Here is a 12,072-nt window from a genome sequence, read left to right as displayed (position 1 = left end):
TGGAAATTGAAATAAGAACACCGTGAATTCATTGTCCCAGGAAGGGGAAACTTTATTGACACATTCCTGGGGTCAGATACATCACATGATCACACTGACAGAACCACAGGCACATAGACACAGGCAACAGAGCATGCACAATGTCGGCACTAGTACAGTGTATATCCACCTTTCGCAGCAATGCAGGCTGCTATTCTCCCATGGAGACGATCGTAGAGATGCTGGATGTAGTCCTGTGGAACGGCTTGCCATGCCATTTCCACCTGGCGCCTCAGTTGGACCAGCGTTCGTGCTGGACGTGCAGACCGCGTGAGACGACGCTTCATCCAGTCCCAAACATGCTCAATGGGGGACAGATCCGGAGATCTTGCTGGCCAGGGTAGTTGACTTACACCTTCTAGAGCACGCTGGGTGGCACGGGATACATGCGGACGTGCATTGTCCTGTTGGAACAGCAAGTTCCCTTGCCGGTCTAGGAATGGTAGAACGATGGGTTCGATGACGGTTTGGATGTACCGTGCACTATTCAGTGTCCCCTCGACGATCACCAGTGGTGTACGGCCAGTGTAGGAGATCGCTCCCCACACCATGATGCCGAGTGTTGGCCCTGTGTGCCTCGGTCGTATGCAGTCCTGATTGTGGCGCTCACCTGCACGGCGCCAAACACGCATACGACCATCATTGGCACCAAGGCAGAAGCGACTCTCATCGCTGAAGACGACACGTCTCCATTCGTCCCTCCATTCACGCCTGTCGCGACACCACTGGAGGCGGGCTGCACGATGTTGGGGCGTGAGCGGAAGACGGCCTAACGGTGTGCGGGACCGTAGCTCAGCTTCATGGAGACGGTTGCGAATGGTCCTCGCCGATACCCCAGGAGCAACAGTGTCCCTAATTTGCTGGGAAGTGGCGGTGCGGTCCCCTACGGCACTGCGTAGGATCCTACGGTCTTGGCGTGCATCCGTGCGTCGCTGCGGTCCGGTCCCAGGTCGACGGGCACGTGCACCTTCCGCCGACCACTGGCGACAACATCGATGTACTGTGGAGACCTCACGCCCCACGTGTTGAGCAATTCGGCGGTACGTCCACCCGGCCTCCCGCATGCCCACTATACGCCCTCGCTCAAAGTCCGTCAACTGCACATACGGTTGACGTCCACGCTGTCGCGGCATGCTACCAGTGTTAAAGACTGCGATGGAGCTCCGTATGCCACGGCAAACTGGCTGACACTGACGGCGGCGGTGCACAAATGCTGCGCAGCTAGCGCCATTCGACGGCCAACACCGCGGTTCCTGGTGTGTCCGCTGTGCCGTGCGTGTGATCATTGCTTGTACAGCCCTCTCGCAGTGTCCGGAGCAAGTATGGTGGGTCTGACACACCGGTGTCAATGTGTTCTTTTTTCCATTTCCAGGAGTGTAGTTGTTTTCTCTGTCGGATGGCACAAAATAACATGTTCCCCTTTTCCACCGAGTGGTCAAAACATGGTCCTGTACCATTAACTCAGCTCACCCTGTCTACATCGGTTACAGAAAGTGGTAGATATATATGGTAAATATAGCGCTCTCCATCTTCTGCTGATTTCCAACTTCAACTGAGACGACCACGTAGACAAAGCTGCAGGGAGGCGGGGAAGAGACTGAGGAACAGTTACAAGATGCAGAGGGACTGTCTATAATAACGTTGGAGTTTTGCTGTAGCAGATACGTTCCATGAACGTGACTCTTTTCGAGATAAAAGAGTGGAATGAGTATCATCAAAAGACATCTCCATAGGGTCCAACGCAAGTATGTGGTTGACTGGACAGACTTGATTCCAAACTGCAGACAGCATTTCTACCAAAAAGTGTAATGCTATCTGCGACTCTTATGTGTGCCTGTAGAACCAAGACAGCTTTTTATGCACGTAACATAGTCGTTGTGGTCGTGTTCTTAATAGTGCAGTTCTTATGCAAAATGTATGTTGCCGGCGGTAGAGTCCTTCTGCGGCCAGCTTCAAATGTCAGTTTTCAATAGTGTTCCCTGAAAAGAACATCGTCTTCCTTTGCAGGGATCCTATTCGAACTACCTGTTGAGTGTAATTCGACTGCTGAAAAAGAAAAATTACTCGCCGTGCAAAGTGACTCTCACAAACAATGTAATTAATTTGTCTGTCAATTTGAGATTAGTGACATGTCGCCAGGTGCATGGAAGCTATGGCTAGGGCGCCACGTTATGGTTCTTGACTTGGCGCTTTTCTTGTTGCGGTGATATCTTTTAACGATATTTGAATCTCTCACCTAAACAGGGAGAAACAACCATCGTAATAAAATCAGATGTATTATCGAATTTATAAAATGATATGTAACATAAACTTTACAACTTCTCTGCGCTGTTACCTTAACATGAAGTCCGAAAGTGAGAAGGCGCCAAAAATGAGTTTAATATTCTAGTCCTGTGATGCATAACATGGCAGATAAGAAAATACACGTTTTTACATGATGTGGCAACGGCCTCGCCGCAGTGGCTACACCGGCGTTAAGCGCTGTCGGGCGTGGTCGGCACTTGGATGGGTGACCATCCAGGCCGCCATACGCTGTTGCCATTTTTCGGGGTGCACTCAGTCTCGTGATGCCAATTGAGGAGCTACTCGACCGAATAGTAGCGGCTTCGGGAGACCGGGAGACCGGTGTGCTGATCCGACGCCCCTCCTATCCGCATGCTCCACTGAGGATGACACGGCGGTCGGATGGTCCCGGTAGGCCACTCGTGGCCTGAAGACGGAGTGCTTTTTTTTACGTGATGTACGAAAACTCAGAGGGAATATAGCCTATGCCATAGTCCTATACAGGATTATCACAACAAGTAACGATCGCTATGTGAAAACGGGCGTATTGTCCAATTTCTTCTATGTTCGAAAATAGTTCGTATAAACGGGAGGAATCTGCATTTTTCCTGAGAAATTCGAGGTGTATGGTCAACAACATCGCTACTTTGGATTGGGTACAGTGGATTTTTAAAAGTAGTGGGTCTATGCCAGGGTGGGATTGTTTAGAACTACTGTACCCGCCCACGCTGCCGCTGATTGTTTCGCAGTCCACCGCAGCTGGCTGCAGCGAAGGTCACGAGGAATCGGCAACCGGAAGTAATGGATTGTCTCAGCCGGCGACAGGTACAAAGAAAGCGCCGACATGTCTGATCTCGCCCACGGCAGCGACGACTCGTAAAGTGACCGGCGTGCTGGGTGAGCGCGGCAGAACGGACGTGTGTGTGTGTTGGATGGGACGTACTGATAACATCCGAATTCCTACCACTCCAGTCGTCCCCGGACGCCCTCCGTGGCCGGCGGCTGGTGAACTCTGGCGTACAGGCGCGCCCACGACTGCGGCGGCGGCTGGGGGAAGTTTTCACAGACCTCTGAACGTCAGCACTGGCGGTGTACGAGGAGACGGGCGCCCCGTGTGTGGGCGTTTGGGTCACGAGTGCACGGCATGTGCGAGTGTTTCAGTGATCTCCGACATCCGCCCACGGCAGCTATTGCTACGGACTGAGTTGTGGTTTGTGTGTGTCGTTTTTAGTGCTTCTCAATACATCGCAGTGAACTCTGTCTTGCAATGATACACTCCTGGAAATTGAAATAATAACACCGTGAATTCATTGTCCCAGGAAGGGGAAACTTTATTGACACATTCCTGGGGTCAGATACATCACATGATCACACTGACAGAACCACAGGCACATAGACACAGGCAACAGAGCATGCACAATGTCGGCACTAGTACAGTGTATATCCACCTTTCGCAGCAATGCAGGCTGCTATTCTCCCATGGAGACGATCGTAGAGATGCTGGATGTAGTCCTGTGGAACGGCTTGCCATGCCATTTCCACCTGGCGCCTCAGTTGGACCAGCGTTCGTGCTGGACGTGCAGACCGCGTGAGACGACGCTTCATCCAGTCCCAAACATGCTCAATGGGGGACAGATCCGGAGATCTTGCTGGCCAGGGTAGTTGACTTACACCTTCTAGAGCACGTTGGGTGGCACGGGATACATGCGGACGTGCATTGTCCTGTTGGAACAGCAAGTTCCCTTGCCGGTCTAGGAATGGTAGAACGATGGGTTCGATGACGGTTTGGATGTACCGTGCACTATTCAGTGTCCCCTCGACGATCACCAGTGGTGTACGGCCAGTGTAGGAGATCGCTCCCCACACCATGATGCCGGGTGTTGGCCCTGTGTGCCTCGGTCGTATGCAGTCCTGATTGTGGCGCTCACCTGCACGGCGCCAAACACGCATACGACCATCATTGGCACCAAGGCAGAAGCGACTCTCATCGCTGAAGACGACACGTCTCCATTCGTCCCTCCATTCACGCCTGTCGCGACACCACTGGAGGCGGGCTGCACGATGTTGGGGCGTGAGCGGAAGACGGCCTAACGGTGTGCGGGACCGTAGCCCAGCTTCATGGAGACGGTTGCGAATGGTCCTCGCCGATACCCCAGGAGCAACAGTGTCCCTAATTTGCTGGGAAGTGGCGGTGCGGTCCCCTACGGCACTGCGTAGGATCCTACGGTCTTGGCGTGCATCCGTGCGTCGCTGCGGTCCGGTCCCAGGTCGACGGGCACGTGCACCTTCCGCCGACCACTGGCGACAACATCGATGTACTGTGGTGACCTCACGCCCCACGTGTTGAGCAATTCGGCGGTACGTCCACCCGGCCTCCCGCATGCCCACTATACGCCCTCGCTCAAAGTCCGTCAACTGCACATACGGTTCACGTCCACGCTGTCGCGGCATGCTACCAGTGTTAAAGACTGCGATGGAGCTCCGTATGCCACGGCAAACTGGCTGACACTGACGGCGGCGGTGCACAAATGCTGCGCAGCTAGCCCCATTCGACGGCCAACACCGCGGTTCCTGGTGTGTCCGCTGTGCCGTGCGTGTGATCATTGCTTGTACAGCCCTCTCGCAGTGTCCGGAGCAAGTATGGTGGGTCTGACACACCGGTGTCAATGTGTTCTTTTTTCCATTTCCAGGAGTGTATTTGCCGTGCGCTCTATCCCTTCACGGAGTAGAGCTTTCCTTCTTCTGAATGTAGTGGAGATATAAATTCTATAGTGCTTTAAAAACACAGTCGCGACGTCAGATTCCCGATTGATAGCAATCTCTGAAATCTAGCCATGACAGCTTATTACTATGGACTGGGTCATGGTTCACGTGTGTCGTGTTTAGTACTTCTCAATACATCGCAGTGGACTCTGTCTTTACAGTGATATTTGCTTTTGTCTCTATTCTGTCATGCAGTAGGCCTTCCTGCTTCGGAATGTAGCGGAAAGAACGAATCTAGGAATTCTATAGTGCTTTAGAACCCCAACTACGACGTCGAATTCCTCACTCATAACAATCTCTGACATCTAACCATGCCAACTTATTGCTACAGATTGAATTGCGGTTTAAGTGTATGTCGTGTTCAGTGCTTCTCAATGCATCACAGTGGAGTCTGTCTTGTGTAGGTATTTGTTGTTTTCGTTGCTACTATCCCCTCCTGTGGTAGACCCTTTTCTCCATACTTCTTCGTCCTGGTGTAGTGCAGAAAACCAGGCAACTTATGAATCCTTCAGCGCTTTTGAAAAGAAAATACACTTAGCAGAACTGTAGTGGTTGGGAACTCTGTAACTGTGACAGTATAAATTCACGTCGAAATTTGAAATTCTACGTATCATATCATACATCACCACTTCCAATCGTGATGTCAAATAATAATACGTTTGGATTATTTAATGAAATTTCTCGTCAAAAACATAACACTGTTGTATATGCACGCAAACTACTCTGCACCGTCGATATTTTTTTATTTCGAGTGGTTTTAAACTGCGCGAAGCAAATAGTGAAGCAAATCTTAACGATTTAATTAACATTTCCCGTGGCATGTATTCTCAAGCAATATTTGTGACATCTTCAAGATGTGATACTCTGCTTTAGATTTAATAACTCCTGAAGCATTTCGTGAGATGCAGCACAAGAAAGTGCATCAGGAAGACTGGAGCAGCTTAGAGCCCATCGAGGAATGAAATATCCCATGCTAGTTCCTATGTCATCTGCAAAGCATATACATCTCTCTCTCTCTCTCTCTTTCTCTCTCTTTCTCTTTCTATGCAACAATCTTTTTTTAAAAGTGTATTTTGAGTCAGCCTGCTACTAGCTTTGTGACATTGTCAATATGTGTGTGTGAAATAGCTACCGTGTCCCCTACATCACGATCATGTGACCAAGAATTAACTGACACCAGCAGTATTTCTGGATCTATTCCCAGACAGACATTTACTTTCGAAAGGCGTCTCTCACGTTTCATATATGTTTAAGCAATCTCTGATGTTGTAATTACGTGTTTGCTTATGTGATTGGAAAAAAGTGGCGCATTTGCTTAAATATTCAATACACCGCCATCGAATCCCCACCAAATTCTTTAAATATATAAATAAAATATATTTTCTAAATTGTTTAAACAATATTCCATACACTGCAATCGGTTCCCTCCAAATGACTGATCAATTGAGCCTTTTTCCCGCCAATTTTCAGGTGGGGCAGGGGAGGGGGATGGCTGGAGGTTTCCAGAGGGGCGGGGATTTAATTAATTGATCGATTTAATTAATTAGTCAATCAAATTGACATCAAATATGTGCTTGTGTCAGCGACCGTTGTTCCCAAACGGATGGAGGATGATGGGCGGGTGAGGAGGGGGAGACAGATGGGTGGGGGAACAATAGGTTACGGATGTGTCAGTAAAAAGTACGGATTGTCCCCAGAGGGTCATAATCATCTTAGCAGAACAGTTGTTTAAGGACCTATCAATCAAAAGAGAATAATACACTACTGGCCATTAAAAATGCTAGACGAAGAAGAAATGAAGATGATAAACGGATAGTCATTGGACAAATATATAATACTAGAACTGACATGTGATTACATTTTCACACAATTTGGGTGCATAGATCCTGAGAAATCAGTACCCGGAACAACCACCTCTGGCCGTAATAACGGCCTTCATACGCTTGGCCATTGAGTCAAACAGAGCGTGGATGGCGTGTACAGGTACAGCTGCCCATGCAGCTTCAGCACGATACCACAGTTCATCAAGAGTAGCGACTGGCGTATTGTGACCAGCCAGTTGCTCGGCCACCATTGGCCAGACGTTATCAGTTGGTGAGAGATCTGGAGAATGTGCTAGACAGGGCAGCAGTCGAACATTTCCTGTATCCAGAAAGGCCCGTACAGGATCTGCAACATGCGGTCGTGCATTATCCTGCTGAAATGCAGGTTTCGCAGGGATCGAATGAAGGGTAGAGTCACGGGTCGTAACACATCTGAAATGTAACGTCCACTGTCCAAAGTGCCGTCAATGCGAACAAGAGGTGACCGAGACGTGTAACCAGTGGCATCCCATACCATCGCAATGGGTGATACGGCAGTATGGTGATGACGAATACACGCTTCCAATGTGCGTTCACCGCGATGTCGCCAAACGCGGATGCGACCATCACGATGCTGTAAACAGAACCTCGATTCATCCGAAAAAATGAAATTTCGGCATTCGTGCACCGAGATTCGTCGTTAAGTACATCATCGCAGGCGTTCCTGTTTGTGATGCAGCATCACGGGTAACTGCAGCGATGGTCTCTGAGCTGATAGTCCATGCTGCTGCAAACGTTGTCGAGCTGTTCGTGCAGGTGGTTGTTGTCTTGCAAACGTCCCCATCTGTAGACTCAGGGATCGAGACGTGGCTGCACGATCCGTTACAGCCATGCGGATACGATGCCTGTCATCTGGACTGCTAGTGATACGAGGCCGTTGGGATCCAGCACGGCGTTCCGTATTACCCTCCTGAACCCACTGATTCCATATTCTGCTCACAGTCATTGGATCTCGACCGACGCGAGCAGCAATGTCGCGATACAATAAACTGCAATCGCGATAGGCTACAATCCGACCTTTATCAAAGTCGGAAACGTGATGGTACGAATTTCTCCTCCTTACACTAGGCATCACAACAACGTTTTACCAGGCAACGCTCGTCAACTGGTGTTTGTGTGTGAGAAATCGGTTGGAAACTTTCCTCATGTCAGCACGTTGTAGGTGTCGCCACTGGCGCCAACCTTGTGTGAGTGCTCTGAAAAGCTAATCATTTGCATATCACAGCATCTTCTTCCTGTGGGTTAAATTTCACGTCTGTAGCACGTCATCTTCGTGGTGTAGCAATTTTAATGGCCACTAGTGTAGGTTTGCTCCTGAATGTATACTTGTTCCAGAATGTAGGCGACCCGTAATGTGGGGCGATGTCCTTGTGCCCCACTACTCTGGTACTCTCAGACTGGACTGTGGATGTCTTTCAGAAGTCAGTGACCCCATTCAGTCTTGATTTCCATGTGCATATACAATTTGTAGTGTGACAAGTATAGTCCTCGTGAGTCAGGCGTGGTCACTGTACAGGCTGAAAGTGGTGATGATGCTTGTGGTTGCGCTGTGGGTGAGTGGTTCTAGGCGCTTCGGTCCTAAACCGTGCTGCTGCTGCGGTCGGAGGTTCGAATGCTGCCTCGGGCATGGATGTTTGTGATGTCCTTAGGTTAGTTAGGTTTAAGTAGTTCTAAGTCTAGGGGACTGATGACCTCAGATGTCAAGTCCCATAGTGCTCAGAGTCATTTGAACCAATTTGTTGGTGGTTGCCGCAGTGACGCCGTCGTGGAAGGAGCCGGTGGCGGGCTGGGTGGACAGCCTGAACGGGCCGGTGGGGCTGCTGGCGGCGGCGGGCAAGGGCGTGCTGCGCAGCATGTACTGCCGCGGCGAGCTGCACGCCGAGGTGATGAGCGTCGACTTCGCCATCAACGGGCTCGTCACGCTGGCGGCGCGCGAGGCCACGCGCCGGGCCAAAGAGGGCAGGTGAGCCAGGGCAGCCAGGGCCAAAGAGGGCAGGTGTGCCAGGGCAACCAGGGCAGCCAGGGCCAAAGAGGGCAGGTGAGCCAGGGCAGCCAGGGCCAAAGAGCGCAGGTGAGCCAGGGCAGCCAGGTCAGCGAGGGCCAAAGAGGGCAGGTGAGCCAGGGCAGCAAGGGCCAAAGAGGGCAGGTGAGCCAGGGCAGCCAGGGCCACAGAGGGAAGGTGAGCCAGGGCAACCACGGCCAAAGAGGGCAGGTGAGCCAGGGCAACCAGGGCAGCCAGGGCCAAAGAGGGCAGGTGAGCCAGGGCAGCCAGGGCCAAAGAGGGCAGGTGTGCCAGGGCAACCAGGGCAGCCAGGGCCAAAGAGGGCAGGTGAGCCAGGGCAGCCAGGGCCAAAGAGCGCAGGTGAGCCAGGGCAGCCAGGTCAGCGAGGGCCAAAGAGGGCAGGTGAGCCAGGGCAGCAAGGGCCAAAGAGGGCAGGTGAGCCAGGGCAGCCAGGGCCACAGAGGGAAGGTGAGCCAGGGCAACCACGGCCAAAGAGGGCAGGTGAGCCAGGGCAGCCAGGGCCAAAGAGGGCAGGTGAGCCAGGGCAGCCAGGGCCAAAGAGGGCAGGTGAGCCAGGGCAGCCAGGTCAGCGAGGGCCAAAGAGGGCAGGTGAGCCAGGGCACCCAGGGCCAAAGAGCGCAGGTGAGCCAGGGCAGCCAGGTCAGCGAGGGCCAAAGAGGGCAGGTGAGCCAGGGCAGCAAGGGCCAAAGAGGGCAGGTGAGCCAGGGCAGCCAGGGCCACAGAGGGAAGGTGAGCCAGGGCAGCCAGGGCCAAAGAGGGCAGGTGAGCCAGGGCAGCCAGGGCCAAAGAGCGCAGGTGAGCCAGGGCAGCCAGGTCAGCGAGGGCCAAAGAGGGCAGGTGAGCCAGGGCAGCAAGGGCCAAAGAGGGCAGGTGAGCCAGGGCAGCCAGGGCCACAGAGGGAAGGTGAGCCAGGGCAACCACGGCCAAAGAGGGCAGGTGAGCCAGGGCAGCCAGGGCCAAAGAGGGCAGGTGAGCCAGGGCAGCCAGGGCCAAAGAGGGCAGGTGAGCCAGGGCAGCCAGGTCGGCGAGGGCCAAAGAGGGCAGGTGAGCCAGGGCAGCCAGGGCCAAAGAGCGCAGGTGAGCCAGGGCAGCCAGGTCAGCGAGGGCCAAAGAGGGCAGGTGAGCCAGGGCAGCAAGGGCCAAAGAGGGCAGGTGAGCCAGGGCAGCCAGGGCCACAGAGGGAAGGTGAGCCAGGGCAGCCAGGGCCAAAGAGGGCAGGTGAGCCAGGGCAGCCAGGGCCAAAGAGGGCAGGTGAGCCAGGGCAGCCAGGGCCAAAGAGGGCAGGTGAGCCAGGGCAGCCAGGGCCAAAGAGGGCAGGTGAGCCAGGGCAGCCAGGGCCAAAGAGGGCAGGTGAGCCAGGGCAGCCAGGGCCAAAGAGGGCAGGTGAGCCAGGGCAGCCAGGGCCACAGAGGGCAGGTGAGCCAGGGCAGCCAGGGCCAAAGAGGGCAGGTGAGCCAGGGCAGCCAGGGCCAAAGAGGGCAGGTGAGCCAGGGCAGCCAGGGCCAAAGAGGGCAGGTGAACCAGGGCAGCCAGGGCCACAGAGGGCAGGTGAGCCAGGGCAGCCAGGGCCAAAGAGGGCAGGTGAACCAGGGCAGCCAGGGCCAAAGAGGGCAGGTGAGCCAGGGCAGCCAGGGCCACAGAGGGCAGGTGAGCCAGGGCAGCCAGGGCCAAAGAGGGCAGGTGAGCCAGGGCAGCCAGGGCCAAAGAGGGCAGGTGAGCGAGGGCAGCCAGGGCCAAAGAGGGCAGGTGAACCAGGGCAGCCAGGGCCACAGAGGGAAGGTGAGCCAGGGCAGCCAGGGCCACAGAGGGCAGGTGAGCCAGGGCAGCCAGGGCCAAAGAGGGCAGGTGAGCCAGGGCAGCCAGGGCCAAAGAGGGCAGGTGAGCCAGGGCAGCCAGGGCGAAAGAGGGCAGGTGAGCCAGGGCAGCCAGGGCCAAAGAGGGCAGGTGAGCCAGGGCAGCCAGGGCCAAAGAGGGCAGGTGAGCCAGGGCAGCCAGGGCCAAAGGGGACAGGTGAGCCAGAGCAGCCAGGGCCAAAGAGGGCAGGTTAGCCAGGGCCAAAGAGGGCAGGTGAGCCAGGGCAGCCAGGGCCAAAGAGGCCAGGTGAGCCAGGGCAGCCAGGGCAAAAGAGGGCAGGTGAGCCAGGGCAGCCAGGGCCAAAGAGGGCAGGTGAGCCAGGGCAGGCAGGGCAGACAGGGCCACAGAGGGCAGGTGAGCCAGGGCAGCCAGGGCCAAAGAGGACAGGTGAGCCATGGCAGCCAGGGCCAAAGAGGGCAGGTGAGCCAGGGCAGCCAGGGCCAAAGAGGGCAGGTGAGCCAGGGCAGCCAGGGCCACAGAGGGCAGGTGAACCAGGACAGCCAGGGCCAAAGTGGGCAGGTGAGCCAGGGCAGCCAGGGCCACAGAGGGCAGGTGAGCCAGGGCAGCCAGGGCCAAAGAGGGCAGGTGAGCCAGGGCAGCCAGGGCCACAGAGGGCAGGTGAGCCAGGGCAGCCAGGGCCAAAGAGGGGAGGTGAGCCAGGGCAGCCAGGGCCACAGAGGGCAGGTGAACCAGGACAGCCAGGGCCAAAGAGGGCAGGGCAGCCAGGGCCAAAGAGGGCAGGTGAGCCAGGGCAGCCAGGGCCAAAGAGGGCAAGTGAGCCAGGGCAGCCAGGGCCAAAGAGGGCAGGTGAGCCAGGGCAGCCAGGGCCAAAGAGGGCAGGTGAGCCAGGGCAGCCAGGGCCAAAGAGGGCAGGTGAGCCAGGGCAGCCAGGGCCAAAGAGGGCAGGTGAGCCAGGGCAGCCAGGGCCAAAGAGGGCAGGTGAGCCAGGGCAGCCAGGGCCACAGAGGGCAGGTGAGCCAGGGCAGCCAGGGCGAAAGAGGGCAGGTGAGCCAGGGTAGCCAGGGCCAAAGAGGGCAGGTGAGCCAGGGCAGCCAGGGCCACAGAGGGCAGGTGAGCCAGGGCAGCCAGGGCGAAAGAGGGCAGGTGAGCCAGGGCAGCCAGGGCCAAAGAGGGCAGGTGAGCCAGGGCAGCCAGGGCCACAGAGGGCAGGTGAACCAGGACAGCCAGGGCCAAAGAGGGCAGGGCAGCCAGGGCCAAAGAGGGCAGGTGAGCCAGGGCAGCCAGGGC

General features: G+C 55.3%; 1 protein-coding gene across 1 annotated transcript in view; it reads left to right on the top strand.

Annotated features, from left to right (window-relative positions):
• LOC126187875 (putative fatty acyl-CoA reductase CG5065) overlaps window positions 1-12,072 on the top strand; it is a 483,618-nt gene that overhangs the window by 349,905 nt on the left and 121,641 nt on the right. The window contains exon 6 of the mRNA XM_049929207.1: window positions 8,703-8,910. Within this exon, the coding sequence (XP_049785164.1) occupies window positions 8,703-8,910 (208 nt within the window). The remainder of the gene's footprint in view (window positions 1-8,702; window positions 8,911-12,072) is intronic.

This window comes from Schistocerca cancellata, chromosome 5 (assembly GCF_023864275.1).
Source record: "Schistocerca cancellata isolate TAMUIC-IGC-003103 chromosome 5, iqSchCanc2.1, whole genome shotgun sequence".
NCBI classification, from domain to species: Eukaryota; Metazoa; Arthropoda; class Insecta; order Orthoptera; family Acrididae; genus Schistocerca; species Schistocerca cancellata.
This window is presented reverse-complemented; position numbering and strand designations above follow the sequence as displayed.